Below are 19,648 nucleotides of genomic sequence, written 5' to 3'. Positions count from 1 at the left end.
CCCCTTGACCCTCTCTCATTTCTACCACTCGGATTTGAAAAGTTATTGCTGCAGCTTTGGTCTAGTAAATAGATCCAATATTCCCTCCAAGTGCAAGAAGTCAGAAACAGATCAACATGTTTAAACATAAGATTTATTTAGGGTAAAGGCTCAGATCAGCTTCATGGGCATGCAGCAGTTCTCCTGGTGAAATTATACCACTCAACGTTCCCTTCAGTTTTGTGCCAGGGTAAATGTGGTGATTAGAGTTTCCTTCTTACTCATTTCCTGGGAATAACTATGAAGGGGCCCAGAGTCAAAGTATCACAAATATCATCTGAAAGACAAAGAATATGAAGAGCAATAAAATATTGGATCATCAGTTGCTGCTGATGATAAAATAACTTGAAATATGACTTACCTTTAGATATCCATTTACTGCAAACACCTTTGCAACACTCAAACACCATGAGGTCCATCCACATTCTTCCAGCTGAAATGCACATGTGAGCAATTTACGGCTTTAGGACAGTTGATCAAAAAGTAGTTTTGCCAGTCCTGCGACACTCACAGGTTTTAGCAGTGAACATTTATATTATCCTGTACACAGTGCAAGCTACTGATTTGAAACGAATAGGTGGAAATTCATTTGCTTTAGCCTAAGTGTAATGCACATGTCACTGCCAGGACAAATATCATCATATACAGATTTAATGTTTGTTAGCCTGGACAATAAAGCTGCTTCTTGATTATTAAGGTCATGTTTGAATTTGGGGAAAACTTGAAGGCCAATGCAAGTCAGAATTGTATTAAGGTTTACACTTAGTCTTAACCTCTTAATTCTCAAAGAGAAACTCACCTTGAATGGATGTAATTCCAGACCTTGTTTGTGGGGCTGCTCTTCCACAGCTGGCGAGTACAAGTTACAAATACCTAAAAAAAAGTTTCCTTTGATCCATACCAGTGTACGAGACCTTAGGTGCAGTGGGTCACCAAAGTAAACTGTTGGAATACTTCTCAGCTGACCAGTCATCTGTATGCAAACACAAGAAACAATCATTTCCTGTCCCAGTCAGGAGAAAGCCATTTAAAGAAAAAAAAAAACTGTTTTCAGCTTCAGAGAAAAAGGAGAGCGTCCCAAAAGAAACTTTGAAGAAACTGAAAACAGATAGGGGTTGCTGCTGGACAGTGCTACTCACATTGTGGATCCTAAAAAACAAGATGATTCAAAAAGCTTCCTTTTCAGAGTGACTGAAAGGAACAGGCAAGAAACTGGAACGACAGCTTCAGTAGCCCTTGTGAAGCCAACTGAGCCAAGGGCTGGAGAAAGTATCCAGTCGTTTGAGTTGGTCAAATAGTTGCCGGTAACCGAGAAATGATGAAAGAAAGTGGCCAAAGTTTTAGTTCAGATAGCCTATCATGATCCCAGAGATCCCAGAAGAGTGAGCAGCTTGCCATTAATGTGGAGCCACAGTCCTGGAGTTTCAGCTTCTACAACATATTCTCCATCACCAGCAGCTTGTTTGTTTTCACGATACTTGGAATCTCCCAAAAACAGCTCTTGTGGGGACACTAGATGTCCATTGTGGTAGAAGTCAGCCTGGATGAAAATGATCATGGAAACCTCAGTGCACTCCACTCGGACAGTAGTTTTGCTATCATGGTTTGGTCTCTAAAAACTAAAAACTGAGACTCTAAAAGCTAAGGATATAATCAGCAGCAAAACCACAGAAAGAACTGCAAACCCCATTGTGGTCTTGGCCTGCAGCAGACACCCAGGAGAACATTCAGCTGGACCCACACACTAAGGAGAAAAAGACACATCTGAATGAATAATCTAGCATACTCTCCCTCTCAGAGGTATTTCCATTCAGCACAACTAAATCACCTGGGGAAAACAGATGCAAGCAGTCACTGAATAGTTAGTTCTTCTTTTTTTATGGTGGTTAGCAAACAACCTACGGATGTGCACTACTGCCTTCAACTGGAATGGAGTGTGGCTTGGGATGCTATATATATTACTGATTCGCTAACGGAAGATGAGCAATCATTTATTAGGACAAGTTCGTAATGTACATTTATTATTAAAACTTTTTTAAACATTTATTTAGGTATCATAAGTGAAATTTAAAAATTGTTGGATGTTTTTTGTTAAGTGCAAAGATGATTTTGAATTTTAAAAAAACAACGTTGACAAATTGCTTTATGACTTTGTTATGGAGATTTAACATATTTTACTTAGAAAATATTACTGAAGAAAAGCTAGCAAATTCTGGATGAATAAAGAAATAATGACGAGCCAAAGGGGCTATCCATGTATTTACGTTCAAATGGTGTAAATTTCACCTTTTTCTGTTATTCTGTGATCAAGAGTCAAAGTTATTTTAATACAAAAGCACATATTGTGACAGCAAGCATACACTGTAAAACATGTAGGGAATTTGTGAATAAAAAAATGATTTTAAGAACTCTTAAAACAGGATAAAAACTAAGTGAAGGAACACAGCAGTGGGTCGCTATGTGCAATCTAAGCGCTCTAATGAATCAATCCAATAGGTGGCAGTAGCGCCGCTCTCACGTTGAAGTCTAGTACGAGACCGTAAAGAACAAGAACAAACAGCGTCATTTTCCGGGGACGAAATTGTTTTGGGCGACATGACTTATTGACCGGTGTTAGGTTATTTAAACGTCTCAAAAGTGACACTCCTTTGTCCACAATGTTGGCCTGCACTCGTCTTTGCAGCAGTACTATATTCAGCGCTTTTCGCACGACTCCGGTACGTTAGTTCTGGATTCCGGTCACAACCCGGTCCTCGCGTAACTTCCTGCCGTAACTCCTGCTCTGTGCCTCCCCTCAGACAGCTGCTGTCGGTCGGCTGCAGAGAGGTTTGTCCTCGCAGACAGATGGAGAGGAGCGCATCGCGAGCATACTGAAGGACAAGTTTCCTCTGGCCTCCAAGCTCAAAGTGACGGATATATCAGGTAGACAAACAGTACTACAGTGATTATTAGTCCGGACTTGAGTGTTTTATTGTTATTATTATCATTATTATTCCAGGTGATGTCTTTTTGTTTTTTCTTCAGGCATTGTCCAAACCTGTCTAATGGCCTACGTTTCTAATATAGACATGTCAGGATGATAGGCTTTGTAAAAGTGAGGGAATTTGAACTGTAAGGGTTTTTCAGAAGTAATTAAGTATGGAAAAATATTTTCAAAATGTGTTTTTGAAGACCTGGTTCCCTGCCACGAGGAGCCCTGAACATGATGAAAGTTTCAATTTCTAAAATGAAACAAATTATTTGAATGTTGGTTTTTACATAAAATGGACATGTCTCCATCTGTCTGTCTGCTGTCCATCCAGTCATTCATCCATCTGTTAAGCTATTCAGTGGCTCTTTCATAGAGCTATTGATACATCGATGTCCATTTGCAGATGGAAGAAATTGCTCCAAACAGAATACTGTCTGATGTGTTGTTTATAGAGGATCAACACTCAAAAATTCATCTCCCCACCCATCCTTCAATCCACTGATGCAGAAATCGTTGATTACAATTATAGATGTATCTTCTAAGATGCCTTGAGAGTTAAACTTTCTTATCCTTGTTCTCCTTATCTTTAATAACAGTGAGTCATGTGAAACAAGAAGAGCCCCATCTTTGCAGATGACAATGTTTGTGTCATTCGTCTCTGTGTTTTCAGGTGGCTGTGGGGCCATGTATGAGATCCATATAGAATCCAGTGAGTTCAAAGGAAAAAGAACTGTTCAACAGCACCAGCTGGTCAATCAAGTAAGGTTACAAACTGGCACATCAGCTCTGGCAGCATCATCATACTGATAAATCCACAACTGCACAGAAAAATAAATGGAATTAAAATGTTTGCAAGTATTAGAAACTCTTTGTTTCTAATTAAATAGTGTGCAAAGAGATGGTTCACACTGTTATGCTTGTTTTAAGTTCAATGGTTTTAATATAACATACAAACTGTGCATTTGTCAATTTTCATCTATGTCAAACTATCTTCTTGATAATTGTCTGTCAACTCTCTAGAATTTAGACAAAGTATTGGATCTAAAAACCCTTTCCATTTGTTTTGATCAGAATTTTATTCACTACCTGTAATTTTCTGTCCTTCACAGGCCTTGAAGGAGGAGATCCAAGGCATGCATGGCCTGCGAATCTTCACTAATATCCCAAAGTAGTAAAAAGATAGAACAATTCTCTTCTGAACCATGACCCTTTTTGCTTTTTCACCTAATAAGAATGTGCAGACTCATCAAATATGGTATAATGTTTAGCAAATGCATTTCAACCAAAAAAAAAAAAACTGCAAAAAAAAAAAACAGTTAAGGCGTCAGCATCAGAGATGTAGTTACAACATTTTCACAGTGAAAATGTGAAATACATGTACAGTAAGGTAAGACTAAGGTTTTTGTTTTTGTTTGTGAAGAATGAAATCTTCCATGTGAGATTTAAAACCAGTAACAGCTGTGATGCGCACAACATGACCAAATGTTTGGTCATGATCAAGTCTCTATTCTTCCCTGTTAGGGGGTTCTCTCAGGGCTGTTTGTGAAGCTAGTGTTAGTCCTCATGAATACCTGAAATCAGCTACACATCCTGTCTTTGAACTACCTTTTCAGCATTGTGACCACAATGTATGTACAGTTTAATTAAAGTTGATCTACTTTAAAATATTGTGTATCAGTGGGTTGTCCACAAATCTTGCTCTTATGTTTTAAATGCGGGTTGTAATAAAAAGCTTTACATGAGTGATTTTTTTTTTTGAAACATATAAATATTATTATTGGTGTTACTATATTTTCCACTTTTTCGGACAGCATTGGAACAAAAAGCTGAACAACTGTGAAGTAAGTTACCTCAGAAGATGCCTGGTGGAAATCAGCATATAAGATACAAGTGTAATTAGTGATAAGAGACTAATGTTTGATTCTCACAAATGTGTGATTTTAACACACATTTTGGAGACTTTTCTCACATTCAGCTAAAGTGTTTATATATATATATATATATATATATATATCTTATAGAATATAAATATAAGCAATTAGACAAATATGTTTTATTCACAAACCATATTGCACTAGTGAATGATTCCAAAGTCTCATTGCATTTTGAACTTATTTGGTCAAATCTTTCAACAAGTTGGTCAAGTCAAGGTCAGTCTACAGGTCAAGTCATTGGCTATGAGGAGTTGAAGAAATGCTGCAAAGCTATTTGAGAAATAAAAAAGATCAAGATATTACAAGAAAATGGAAAATGACAAATGCATGAAAATACATAAAACTTGCTAAAATTGTCAATGTTTTATGGTCATTCCACAAATAGTTGCACGTTTTTAATAGTAGTTTATTTGTTTATTTCCTGGCTTGCTTTAATCAACTCCTTTATGTTATTTCTGTATATGTTATGCGATTTTGTGTGTTACAGTTTGTTCGTTTTGGACACTGTTGCTTTGGAAAGGGGAAAAAAAGTTCGTCAGTAAACTATGGCTTTGCTCTGTCCACCAGTAGATGGCGCACCATTTACTTTGACGTTGGAGGATTAATGATTAATACGTGATTAAAATATTTTCTTCGTTTCCAAAACGGTAAACTTTCATGTCTTGTTGAAAACAAACAATAAAAACCAGAAGATCCGTTTTTATTATTATTTTTTATCTTATGTATGTTTGCACGTATAATTGAGCCTCCAGCCCTGACTGAGCTCAGGATAACAGCCCCTGTCTGCTTCCCTCCAACATCACTGTGGAGGATCGACGGACAGGGAGAGCAGCTGGACTCCGACATGGCCGGACACGGAGCAGACCTGACAGAGGAAACCCAGTACATGATAGACAGAAATGCGGGCAAAGAGGCGGCGAACGTGGACTCTCCTTCCAACGCCAAAGAGATGCGAGCGGTGGTCCTGGCAGGTTTCGGAGGTCTGAACAAACTCCGGGTTACCAAGAAGGCAATGCCCGAACCCCAGGATGGTGAAGTGAAGATCCGCGTCAAAGCATGGTGATTATAGGAACATCTAACATATTCTGATCTTTATTTACAGACTGTCTTGTGCTTTGGCATGTTTATTATTATTATTATTATTATTGTTATTATGAATTTCTGAAACCCGAGCAGCATCTGATTATACAGAAATTCGCAGCCTTGAATCTACAGGTCTTTTTTTTTCTTGAGCAACAGAAAAGCTGAAGCCTTTTTCATCAGAAACAAAACTCATCCCAACGTTTTCAACCTGATTCGGTCAGTTCAAACTAAAATGACACGTTTTTCTTCTCCACTCTTGGAGAGCTGTGCTTGTATTTCTTGCAGAGCTTTTCTTATTTCCCACTGCAGCTAAGCCCCTGCCAGTGCTGGCAGACAGACAAATGAAAATGCATTTCATTTTTGTTCAGTGCAGCATATGTGAGGAATCTGGCCTTGTGTTCTCAGAGGATAAGCCTATGACTCACTGCTGATAATAATGAAAAAATAGCTGTGGGTAAGCCTTCAATCTTTCAGTAGCTCATATTAAATGTGTCATTTAATATGACACTTGTGGACTGAGACCCTCCAAAGGCAAGTGTTTTTCTTTTTTCTTTTAAGCATTAAATCTGGAGCACCTCATGTCAACAAAGAAGAAAATGTTCATTATTTTGTGTTGCAGTGGCTTGAATTTCCTGGATTTGATGGTACGTCAGGGGAATATTGATAATCCTCCAAAAACTCCCCTTGTTCCTGGATTTGAATGCTGTGGAATAGTGGAGTCTGTGGCTGAAAACACACAGGGATTTGAGGTAAGGTTTGTGCAACAGCTGCTGAATATATGCTACGTCGATAAATCTACATATGACTCCGAAACAAAAGTGTAACCATAAGTAATACAAATGCTTGCTTGACATATGTGCATGTTTCTCTCAGATAGGCGATAGAGTTATGGCGTTTCTGAACTACAATGCCTGGGCCGAGGTGGTTTGCACACCAGTGGATTTTGTTTACAAGATGCCAGATGACATGACGTTTACAGAGGCGGCAGCGTTCTCCCTGAACTTTGTGGCTGCGTACATGATGCTCTTTGAAGTCGCCAGTCTGCGGGAAGGCATGTCGGTGTTGGTCCACTCAGCTGGAGGTGCAGTGGTAAGCACAAAAGCTATGACAAAGTGAAATGGCGGTTCATTAAACAGTATTGGTGCTTTGGAAACAGAAACACCTGCTTACTGAATGGATACAACAAAGAGAAATGCAGCCGTTCTAAAATCACTCTACTAATTTTTTTATTTTTTTTTGCAAACAGACTATTACTTTGTGTGATAAATTCTATGCTTTTATCTACTTCCAGACTTTGATCAATTCTATGCTTTTATCTATTTCTGTATATGTGCTGTTATCGTTTTCAGGGACAAGCAGTGGCTCAGTTATGCTCCACTGTACCTAAGGTGACTGTGTTTGGTGTCGCCTCCTGTTTCAAGCACACGTCCATCAAAGACTCTGTGACACACCTTTTTGACAGAAACACTGACTACATACAAGAAGTGAAAAAGTAAGAATGCAGGATTTTATATTAAATGTGTTGCGTTAGCTTGAAACGACAGCGGCTCAGGTAGCTGATGTGATAACGTGGACTTTGCCGTGGGCAGAGGGCTGCACAAGGATGCAGATGCTACTGGTTGCCTTATTTGTGGTTGAGCGGCAATGGTCCCCATGGCAACTACAGGCTGCTCTCAGAAAGCAGTGGCATTGTGCAGGTCTGGATGGAGGTCTGCTTGTGGAACAGCTGAACCAATTAGGGCTGGGAAGTGATAAATATTACTATGTAATACATGCTGTCTGCTCAACTGCAATTCAAAGAGTCTGAGGTCATCCTTTATTTCTGGATATGTTGCATCTCTAAGCAGTCCCTGTTTGTCATGATCTTCTAAAAGTGGTCTTAAGCATTATTCTCCATGTTGCCAAAGTTCTTCAAAAATTTTTATTGCAATATTTTCTGCATTTATTGCTAATTCCAGTCCAGTACTAATTTACTTTCAGGAAGGATTTTGGTTTGGTACAGTGGAGGACATGTCCACAAATATATTTTTAATCATCTAATTGATATGAAATTCACAACTGATCTCAGTAACAAACCAAATAACCCACACATGAAAATTAATTAAATTTTAAAGTCTGCAGGTAAAACTTACAAATTTCACAATTGCACTCTTTGACAGTTATGAAACATTATTTTAGCACTAGCAAGACAACATTTTGAAGTTCATTAATTGATGAGGTACTTTTGTGTACATAATTCAGGCCTTAAATGTATCCTCTGGATTTCTCACTTTTACATAGTGATGTTTAGCCATGACAAGCCAACTTTATTTGTAGGCAGTAAAACTGACCAAAGTGCTGACCAGACACCGTGTGAAAACTTGAAAATAAAACAGTTAATTACATAGAAAATGTAATTCACAACTTGACAAATGACCTCTCTCATGCTAGATCTGAAGCCAATGAAAAAAGATGGGCTTTCAAAAACAGTTTTAAAAATAGACAGTGACTACTGAAGAAGTTAAAAATAAAAAAGAAAGCTAAACAGGAAATGGGTGAAAAAGCAGCCTATGACCTAAGAAAAACTGTAAAAGCCATCAGAAAATTGACATAGACTATTCATCATGAATCAAAATGTGAGGAAAATAGAAATGATGTGAAAGGTCTCTACTACATGGGATATTTATGTTCTACATTAGAACACGAAAAGATGCCCAAAAGCTTCAATAGGAGTGATTTAATTCTTACACTTATTATCAGCTTTGGTTGTGGATTAGTGTGCTTTTCATCTCTCTGGCCTTCACATTCTTCTCAGGATCAAGAACAAAGTTCAGTTAAATTAGTCTTTTTGCAAAAGGCAAAAACCATGAGAATCACAAGACCACCATTCAGTTCTACTAAGCAGGTGCTCCAAACTAAAGATCAAGAACTAAGAAACTGGTTATTTTATCCCTTATTTTATTTAATCTTCACTCCTTTAACAAGTCAAAGTTTTATGTCAGCTAATAACTTAAGCAACAGCCTTTTTGTAACTCAGTCTAATGTGGTGTGGATACTGCATATCTAAATAATTGCCTGTTACTAAATAATCTGTAGGCAGCACTGAAAAGAAACGTGGGTTGTGAACTGCAAGTTTTTCCAGACAGAAAAACCCCAAGAGAGTAAATGATCATAACTTTATGAATCCCTGATTAGACGGAACATAAAGTCTCTCTGCAGGATGAATCACAGGCTGTATTTATGGACTCGGCCGTTTTTGCCCTTGTGTATTTAATCTTCGCTGCTACATACAGAAGTTATGTAATCATATCATAACATAAAATTTCAAACAATAATCATATGTAACAGCCAAATTTTCACCTGTTTCTGTAGATGATCTGAAACAGTTTGTCAAATACCTGAGAAGTGGTTCAAAGAAAATGAACCTGCAACTAAGTCTGCACTATGGCTAACTGTAATCGGGGATCTGTCACAGGCATTTTTGATATAAGCATTTATATTATGAATTTGCCAAGAATTAATGAGAAGTGCAAATTACAGTGGGGGGTAGTGCAATTAGACAAACATATCCACCTCTTCAGTATGATGGAGACTGTGCCCTCCTGGACTGCTTGGTCCTTTCGTTGCTGCATGTAGCTGTATTTTTCAATTAACTTAATTTTTGCTTTGATCAACAGGATCTCTCCAGATGGAGTTGACATTGTGTTGGACTGTCTGTGTGGAGAAAACACAGGGAAAAGCCTGAGTCTCCTAAAGCCACTGGGAACCTACATCTTATATGGTACAATAGAACCATGTTTGAGCATATTTAGCATGTGTGATACACAAATATACATGTTTCTATCGTTCTACAAATGGTGGCTTTGCTAGTATTGTTTTATTAAATGAATGTCAACTGAAAAACCCTCAGAGATATTTTTCTGGTAAATTTTGTTTCCATCAAGATGAGCTACACTGATAATTCCGTCATTTTCATAATGAAAGGAACTTAATGTGACTTTTTATCTGATTTTTATGTTTTTCATTATAATTCCATTCATCACTTCTTTGAGTGATTAATGTGTACAGCAATAACACTGGTTTAATGTACTCTTTAATCTTCAGATGTGATTAATTGTCTGTATCAACTGATATAAAGGTCCTTTAGTTCCTGCCAGGGCTCATGAATTCAGCTTAATCATTAGGAGGTTCATTAACTTGCTCTGAACATGTAAAGGCGTGTTTTCACTGACCTAAAGGTCTGAGGTGCAGATCCTCCCCCGCCTCACCCTTGATAGGGTTCAAAATTGCCTGTTTCTGACCGCTGTCGAGCATACTGGAACATTTTATTCTGGTTTTTGCAGGTGCATCAAATACGGTAACTGGGGAAACAAAGAGCTTCTTCAGCTTTGCAAAATCTGTGAGTCTGAGACTCACGCATCCATATTGTAAAGAGACATCATTATATATTTATCCAAATCAATATTAAGCATATATTGTATATAAATAAGCATTTTCTGGTTCTTCCTTTTGGTTTAATTCCTCAGTGGTGGCAGGTGGAAAAGGTGAATCCAATTAAACTTTATGAGGAGAACAAAGTCATAGCGGGATTCTCCCTCCTCAACCTTCTCTTCAAACAAGGAGGACGCAGTCTCGTAAAATCAGCAATGGACAAACTCTTGAGTCTATATGAGCAGAAGAAGATCAGGCCTGTAGTGGACTCGCTGTGGGCGCTGGAGGAGGTAAGAACCTCAGGCTCTGATCTTTGTATAGCTGATCAAACAGAGAAGGAGACGTTGATGAGTTGTCTGTGTCCTCATGGTTTGTTTTGTTTTTTCTCATGGGAAATGTATAATGTAGTGTTGTCATTAAACACTGGCAAACTGCTCAGGCTATTCACTGTAACCATTGTCCATGAAGAATTTCATTAGCGGGCTGGATAGCGTGGGATGTCGTGTCAGGCTTCACTTGTTAGTATGGGTGGAAGAACAATTAATTGGACATTAGTTTACATGTTGACCAGGGTAACCTTTCTTTCCTGACTCAAACACTGAGGAGGACACGTTTGAGTGGATCAACTCAGAGAGGCGTTTTTCTCCCAATATATCTAAGAGTTTCTAATTTTCTCATCTGGGCTTCAGAAAAATAAATTCTAATTAAAAAAAACAGTGAAATTCAATCAGTTTATCATTACCCAGGAGGTTACTGGTCACAAAAGTCCTAAAATCGTATGGTGTTTGCTCCTTTTCCTGAGAAAAGCAGCTGCCAAGCAGAAAAGGAGGGAAACATTTCCAACCCAATTTTGCCCCTGGCTTGGTTGTTGCTTTTCCATTTAACCACTGAAAATTTGTGGCACAGTGGCTGCAGACAAAGAGCCACACATTCAGTTGTGGGTGTGTAACTATAATGAGAAAACAAGATATGTCCTCCTTTTGCGACTGACATTTTTACTTTAATGAGGAGCAATGAGGTTAAACTGCATGCTGCTTTGACAAGTCAGATGTGTTTTTGATGCAGAGACTGTTGGTGGGCTCATCAGAGTAAAATGAAATACTGCATCAATTTTCTTTTCTTGCTTTATAACTTCCTACATGTGAACTTTTCACCTTGAATTATTCATTTAGGCATAAGAAAACAATACCCTCGCTCCTTTATGAATTGTGCAGAGTATTAGAGGCAGTTGATTGAGCATCTGATAGACAACCAAAATAATGAGCTTATCACTACCCAGACACAAAATTCCCCTATAGATTAATTAGACAGTAGTTTTGATAAGAATTGCATTTTGATGGTTGCGTGAGACCATGTTCACTTGTGGGATGTGAGTTTTAGAATGTAGCATGGTTAATGAACAGGAACCCTCTCAAAAACTATTATATTACTTTTACCAACCTTTATGAAAAGACGACTTTCCATCTTAAGAAATGTAACACCAGAGCCTGATGCCGCAACCACCATCATCCTCTGTGTGCACTGTGTTTTTGTTGTGATTTGCAGCATTGTTTTTTTGTTCTTTTGTTTTTTTCAACAATATTTAAAATGATCATAAATTATTCTTAGAGATCATACTGATGGTTGAATGCTTTTGTGGAAGAACAAATTTCTGTTTTGCAGCCTTTGGAAGAAACCACAGATTGTTCTCACATGTGCAACACAATCTGTGTTTGTTGGACTTCCTTTAGCGCTTTCAGTGTTGCTGTCTGTTCGCGCTGGGGAAGTTTTCAACATGTCCAAAATAACCTGTGAGAGTTGGTGTTGCAATTGGTTATACTACAGAGTCAAACACAAGTGTTGAAAAGAAGTGATCATTAGAAGATTATCCATTTGGATCGGGAGGGGTGCTGGTGCCCATCTCCAGCGAACATTTCGGGCAGGTCGGGAATCGAACCCAGCACCTTCTTACTGCAAGGCAATAGTGCTACCAACTGCACCATTGTGCAGCCATTATATGTTTATATTGCAAGACCTGGGCATCATTACAATTTTTTTCTGAGTTGATATTGGTTTTGACTCAGTTTCAGATCTTAACCACAATAAATATCAATAAATATACTTTAGATGGTAGATCGTAATCCTGCTCTGATCTCTTTTTCTGTCTTTTACATTTCAAATAGGCTAAGCTCATTCCAAAATCTATTTTATTTAAATATTATAACACCATTTGGAGAGTCAGTCAGTGGCTTTCAATCGTAACTGCACTAAAATTGGAAGTCAATGCTGTATTAGTCTGATTTCTCAGTTTTTTAATTACGTTCTGGTCTCTACTGCTCCAGTGATCTGTGTCATCAAGTTACAGCAGGACTCTTGCAGCAGGAGAAGCCGCTCAGCGTCAGGAGATGTAATCAACATAAACAGCCCAGTTTCAGAGACCTACTACAGAAACATGCACTAAAAACAGCCTGGGCAGAACAAAAGGCTACAGGAAAAAACATTCGGGGACATACAGTCAAAGCAAGTCTTTTCTCTAGCATTTATTTTAATAATTTTCAATGGAAATTTAATGACTTTGGAACCATATTTATTTGAAACTGTGGTATACCTTCAGACTGGTAACTTGCCCAAACCCGAGTTGCATTTTTTTTCATATGTAAAGAGGAGCCTAAAGTGTAATTAATATATATTTTTTGTTTTTAGGTGAAAGAGGCTATGCAGAGAATTCATGACAGAGGCAACATTGGAAAACTTATTCTGGATGTTGAGAAGTCTCCGACCCCTTTGGTAAGAATGAATTGAGAAGTGAACAGAAGACGAAAAAAGCAATAATCTGATAAAGGATATAAAACACAGCAAAAAGTTAGTGAAGAGAGACAACACTACATACCGGAACTTAGCAAATTACTATGTGGTTGCCAAATGCTTGTTTGTAGTACTATAAATAGTGTGTATTTGTGTACTAAACAGTGACACAATTGTATGTTTTTATTTTGAGTACACAAACACAAAGGGATTTGAAATAATCAAACAAGGCTATTGCCAAAGGGCATTTTTTCAATTTTAATTAGACACTTAATGAAAGTTTTTTTTTTTATAAATTGTGCATTGTTTTAATCTTTCTGATATCTGTGTCAAAAGTTTAGCAAAGGTCACAGCCATAGGAGAGAGGTGAATAGGATTTTATCATATTTTACCTCTTATTTAATATAAGAAACAGACCTGGGATGCCGTTGTTCTTCACTAGAGAGCAGCTGTATATCATTTGATGTCGTCTCACATCTGTTTATCTCAGCTCAATATTACTATTTTACCACTAGATGGCCAATGACAGCACAGAGACCAGTGAAGCAGGAGAGGAAGAGGAGGAGCCCGAAGGAGATAATGACAGCAAGGAGCGAATGCCTTTCATTCATTAGTGTCGATGAAAGCCGGTACTGCTCACCTAGAGACTGCATAGATTCACCACAGAGGAACCCAACCAGTGTGTATATGTGTCTGCATGTTCTGTGTGCATGTATGCATAAATGTGTGGATGCCTTTGTGCTTTTCTCTCTGTTACTTATTACTTGTTAGTAGATTGGGAAAAGAAGAAATATGACTTGTTTGTCTTTGGAGCAGTTCTACTTCAGTAACTTACATTAATGTAATGTCAGTATTTTTGTGCGTTTTATAAATTATCTGCCAACTGTATGCTAAATTAGGAAGTTTGGGAAACTTGCTGAAGCAGTCACATTGATGCTAAGCACAGCAATTTTGGTAACAATAAAACAAAGAAGGACAACAAAGTTGATCAAAGAATTGAAAAATATGAAAATTAATCTTAGTGTCTTAATACTAACAGTAACTTACATTGATGTAATGACTGTATTTTTGTCCGTTTTATAAATTATTTTTGCCAACAGGATGCTATGTGTTTATCTAGCAATATTGCCCTGAAAAGTTATCAAAATCAACCAGATTGTGAGGACGTTCCCTGCCACAGCCTTATTTAAATAACCCAAAAGATTACCCTTCACACTTGGTTCCAGACTTTTGCAAAACTTTGATTTTCTTAAAATTTAGCTAGCCTTTTGTTAACTTAATGTGCTACTGAAGAACAAAACCCTGGTTCATCTTCAGATTTCTTGTTGAACAGTTCTTGTGAACTGCACAACAATTTTGTTCACCCTGACAAATTCGAGTTTGTTGTGAAGAAAGTGTTACTCCGGAGAACATTGTTGCTGCCTCCATGTTTTATATTGGGTCAGCTGTTTTTGTACCAGACATACTTTTTTCAGAATGTGGCCAAATCCAAAGTTTTAGTAAAGGAATTGTTGCCCAGAAATTTGTCCAGTCATATGTGTATTATGACATATTATAGAATGCTAATGAAAGGCATCCTCCTTCTAATTGATACATTTGCAGTGACTTCTTAGGGGACTACTTTATAAATATTTCATGAAAAGGACACAAAAGTCCCTTTGTGTCCTTTTGTGAGGGAAATCTCACATGGACAAATGAACTCTTCTTCATCTAATCAGCTGTTTGGAGGCGTTAACTCAATATTTTATCTTGATCTTTAATTAAAAAGGTGCTTCAAAAATATGGAAGTTTCAGGGTGCAGACGCTTATGCAACAAGGTTTGCAAAAGTTTTTTTTTTCTTTTTGGTGTTGTTTTTGTTTGTTTGGTTTTGTATATTTTCTCCCTAACCTATGTTTCTGTATTAGAGTGTACATGTTTTACATTCCAAAAGCCTTGCCTTTTTAAATAGACCATGTACACTTTTCAACCCACTGTATTAAATCCTTTCCTCATAAAAGGAAAGTGCCAACAGGAGAGTCAGATTTGTACAATAGTTTTTACCTGAGCCATCCTTCATATATTAAAGTAGCACCAGTGCCTTTGAGCTACAAATTAGTGTCTTAAATAACTCCACAGGTGAGAAAATATTTTAACTTTAAAAAAATGGCATACATTTTTCAGATTGATGATGTTTTTCTGTTTGTGCAGTGTGCAGGTTGACTCCAAAATTATCCAGTTTTCTTGAATGTGACTAAAATACTAAATAAAAGAGTGTCACTCTTAATTAAGACAGATTTGACACATTATGGTTTAGAGAGAGAGCGATATTTAATGGACGTGGATTTTTACGAAGTAGCTAGTCAGACTGGAGTCGAAGAGCTGCGGAGTCTCTGCTCTCCTTGTCTGACCAAAGTTGTTTACTGTTTGGTGCCTCACGACAAAAGTGCCATAATACTTAGAGATTAACTATTTTTATTGTGAAAGCAAACGCAAGTTCGATCAGCACTGTGCATTATATTAAATTATCAGAAGCGATTTACAAGTTGTTCGAAATCCTTCCTTGAGCTTTCGGGTTTTAGTTTCTACTGTAAAAAAACAAACAAAACATATTTTAGTACCCTTTTTAAACAGCTCTGCATCACACCGTATTTTCAAATGGGTGGGTTAATGATAAATGATGCGTCATTTTAAAACAGACCAGATTTTCTCAGCTTTTAAAAAAAGTCAAACTCTCCAGTCCATTTCGGCATTTTAAGTGCATCAGCCTTGCAACAAAATCAAAGTAATGAGTCCTGCAACTCTAGAAGTTTTCATATAATATCTAGAAATTGTATAAAACCATAGTTTGAAGCTAGTTCACAGTTAAAGTGATTTCCTTTAGATTGTTCAACTAGAAAAAGATCTCAAATGTTTGCTGCCTTTAATGTCATGTCTATGTGAATGAGTGTGTGAATGACAGGATAGGTTTTTGTGTGTGTGTATTATTGTATTTTCTTGTAAATGCCTTCAGCACCGTAGTGTATTTATAGCATTCTTTCTAAACAATGGTTGTATATTTTTGTCACAGTTTTTGTGTATTTTCTTTGAGCACAGCTCTGTTTACTTGAATAAATATGCCTACAAAGCATAACATGATTGCGTTTGGACCTTTTTTCCATTTTTTACAAAGACTGCAAACGTGGTGTATCTTTTTATAAAACACCTTATTTTCAGATTGCTTGTATATACAGAAGGAATAATAACTTCAACCAGAACATGCACATTTATGATATTTGTGTCATGGCTCACACCAAATACTTGTAAGTCATCCTGTTCTGTGAGTATAATAGCGGAAGAGTGAGGATTTAAAAATATATATCTATATCTACAATTAAATTCCAACAGAACCAAAGTCTTAGTCTCATGACTGAGGAATTATCTGTATTATTTATTACTAGTTAAGTTTTAAGTAAACAAAATTAGCAGTTTGGCCATAAGTTTCAAAATCAAAGTAAATGTTTGGGATCAGAAAGGACTCATCTCAATTCCAAAGAAAATGTATGGGCAGAACCAAAGCTGTGTGCAAGTAAGGAGGCCTACAAACATCCGTCAGAGGATTGGGTCAAAATTCCAACAAGATGATGTGAAATTTTGAATGATGCCCAAAATATTTTACTCGTCAAACTAACAAATACTAAGGAAATGTATGTAAACTTCTGACTATGAAGAAAGATTTAAAAGAGAAAAAAAAAACGCTCCCTCCCACCCTTGCCTTTTTTCTACTTTCAATTCAGACTGATATACTGCTAAGTCTGTCCAAGGCTAAAAGAAAAGGGGGACACTGTAACAGTGAAGCGGTTCAATAAATGCCTGTTTAGTTTGCAAAATGCTGCTTTGAGCACCTTGTTCCAAGAAAATATTTATCTCAAAATAAACTAGACACAAGGAAATCATTCTTTGACACCACCCTCTCCTCATCATGATGTTTTGACAAAAACAAACAGCACGGGAGCCAATGCAGAGAGAGAGAACCCAGAGAGGCAGACAGAGGGCCACTATATTAACCTGCCTGTGGGACATTTAGTTCCCTTTGCTGTAGCACAAGTTGTGCCCCAGAGTCCTGTACTCTAGCTTCCCCTGGCCTCAGACATGGCTCATCTGGTCCTGCCTGTCTTCCTTGCGCTTAGTTTCTCCTTGCTCTGCTGCAGCCGTCCATCTCGCACAAGGAAAGCTGTTTCGTCCCGCCAGTCTGGAGGTAGACGTGCATGTGACACAGCTTTTGTAAAAGATGTTGACTGCATCAGTGTTTATCTGACGTGTTTGATTTTTTGTTGTTTTGTTTGTTTGTTTGTTTTGGTTGGATTTGTACGTGCAGCTGCAGAGGATGAAGATGTGAAAACCCAGATTGAGAAGTTGTGGCAGGAGGTGAACTTACTGAAAGAGATGCAAGCATTGCAAACAGGTAATTTCATCACAAAATGCTTTCTTGACAGATAAGATGGCTAAAAATCAATAGCTGCATTCAGAATCATGCATTTTCAATAAATGAGAGCCATGAATGTGCAACCTGCTTATTGCTAACCTAATATTTCTCTGACACAAGATAATTAGCACAAAAGTGAAGTTCTTGGTGTTCTTTGTCACCAGTAGAGGTCAGTAGAACATACACAATTTATCAAATTATAAAGTCAATATCCAATTTCATATAGGATGTAAATAACATTTAGTTCAAATAATTTGGAAATGTTACAGATATTGCAGGTTAGACATTGCAACAGCTCTGATTTTGTTAAATGCCACATATTCACATTGCAACTTGCAGCACTTCCAAAGTAACTTATTTCTGTTTTCAGTGTGTCTGCGGGGAATCAAAGCACACAGGAAGTGCTATCTTCTAAGTGAGGAGCCCAAACATTACCATGAGGCAAACGAAGACTGCATTGCTCAGGGAGGGACCCTTGCGACACCACGAGATATGATGGAGAACAACGAGGTGAGGGACTATGCAAAGAGAAGCAGCCCAGGAATAAAGGAGTTCTGGATCGGTGTGGCAGACATAGTGAAGGAAGGCCAGTATGTTGATGTCAACAGCATGCCAGTCAGCTTCTTCAACTGGGATCGTTCCAAGAAGCAGCCGACGGGGACAAAGAGAGAAAGTTGTGTTGCTCTTTCCCTGACTGCTCAGGGAAAGTGGTATGATGAGGTATGCCGCAGCCTGAAGAAGTACATCTGTGAATATATCATTCCCTGAAGGAGACAGGGGTCTTGCTGGTAATTTAATTGACAGGAAATCAACCATTCACAAGAGATATTGAATTGCTGCTGCTAAGCTTCAACAAAACACAGTAACTCTGCACAAGAGAAGCAAGTTAAAGATTTTCTGGAGAAAAATCTTTCTCCAGAAACATCTCCAAACATGTGACAAATTTTTGTTTGGGGTCCAAAGAATATAATGACTGAATATCACCTTTTTTTTTCTTTCTTTTTTTTATCATCATCAATTGTGAAAAAAAGTAAACTAAACAAACAATCACGCAAAACTGGTTTGTCAGTACTTTTTTTCTTTGGGATGAATTTGTGCTGATTTCAGGTGTGTCAAGTTAACTTGATCAATTTTTGATAAATAAAAGTTTGTTGGCAAAAAATGCTTTCCTTTTCTTGTTAATTCTATTACCGATGACCTTCCTATACATGCAAAAATTTTATCATATTTTTGGATGAAATTGTCCATCTATCCACTTTTTACCACATCTAATTATGCATTCAAAAACATATAATAAAAGGTCTATTACGGGAGAAGAAAAATAAAAGTAAATATATAACAGAGGGATCTGCTTATGAGATAAAGTTGAATTCCTGAAGAAGAGTTCATGTTTTTCAAGTTTATTATGTTTTTCAACAGAGGCAGTATATGTCTTTAAATCAGTTTCTTTAAAATTATTAAAAGAGGAAATTTTTTTACTCCATTTCGTCAGGTGGACATAATATTTGGCTAGGATTATAATTAGACATATTTCATCTAAAAAAGTTAAATTGTTAAACGTCAGATATATTTTTGAATTTGATAAAACAATGTTCTTCCAGATTTTTTCTGCAAGGATTTTTTTTTCCAAATCTAACCAGAATATTACAGAATGAGAACACTGCACAAACAGATGTTCAATACTGGAAGAAGGAAAGAAGAACTTGGTTATTTCACAGATCATCTCTCTTACAGCACACTGTTATGACATTGTGTGCATCCCTGTGCAATAAGCAAAAAAATTAATTAGTCACATAATAAATGAAAGCAAGCTCTTTTTCTCTTTTTTTCTTTCTACCAAAACCTAAAGTCTTCAGTCTGTTTGGGTCTCATTTGGAGCTTTTATTTAGAAAGACTAAATAATAAATTTTTTGTTGTTGCTGTTGTTTTGTTTGTTTACTTTGGATATTTAAAATGTCTTCCAGTTACAGTGTGAAGAGTCCTTT

General features: G+C 37.2%; 3 protein-coding genes and 1 pseudogene across 3 annotated transcripts; 3 read left to right on the top strand and 1 right to left on the bottom strand.

The window, feature by feature from the left end:
* Positions 1-155: 155 nt before the first annotated feature.
* Positions 156-1,849, bottom strand: LOC129364361 (uncharacterized; annotated as a pseudogene).
* A 743-nt stretch (positions 1,850-2,592) lies between these two features.
* On the top strand, positions 2,593-4,752 carry bola3 (bolA family member 3). The gene is made up of 4 exons (XM_055036938.1): positions 2,593-2,756; positions 2,838-2,961; positions 3,681-3,769; positions 4,120-4,752. Exons 1-4 carry the CDS (start codon positions 2,697-2,699, stop codon positions 4,180-4,182), a joined length of 336 nt encoding a protein of 111 aa, XP_054892913.1. The 5' UTR covers positions 2,593-2,696; the 3' UTR covers positions 4,183-4,752.
* Positions 4,753-5,756: 1,004 nt separating this feature from the next.
* vat1l (vesicle amine transport 1-like) lies at positions 5,757-16,336 on the top strand. Its single transcript, XM_055037107.1, has 9 exons — positions 5,757-6,003; positions 6,647-6,776; positions 6,901-7,116; positions 7,377-7,519; positions 9,684-9,787; positions 10,350-10,405; positions 10,533-10,727; positions 13,120-13,203; positions 13,737-16,336. The coding sequence occupies exons 1-9, from the start codon at positions 5,789-5,791 to the stop codon at positions 13,833-13,835; spliced, it is 1,242 nt and encodes a 413-aa protein (XP_054893082.1). The 5' UTR covers positions 5,757-5,788; the 3' UTR covers positions 13,836-16,336.
* A 947-nt stretch (positions 16,337-17,283) lies between these two features.
* On the top strand, positions 17,284-18,810 carry clec3a (C-type lectin domain family 3, member A). The gene is made up of 3 exons (XM_055036815.1): positions 17,284-17,435; positions 17,556-17,642; positions 18,034-18,810. Exons 1-3 carry the CDS (start codon positions 17,330-17,332, stop codon positions 18,429-18,431), a joined length of 591 nt encoding a protein of 196 aa, XP_054892790.1. The 5' UTR covers positions 17,284-17,329; the 3' UTR covers positions 18,432-18,810.
* The last annotated feature ends 838 nt before the right edge of the window (positions 18,811-19,648 follow it).

This window comes from Poeciliopsis prolifica, unplaced genomic scaffold, assembly GCF_027474105.1.
Source record: "Poeciliopsis prolifica strain line A6 unplaced genomic scaffold, Auburn_PproV2 SCAFFOLD011, whole genome shotgun sequence".
NCBI lineage: Eukaryota > Metazoa > Chordata > Actinopteri > Cyprinodontiformes > Poeciliidae > Poeciliopsis > Poeciliopsis prolifica.
Note: the sequence above shows the minus strand (reverse complement) of the source record. Positions and strands in the feature narration are given on the sequence as shown.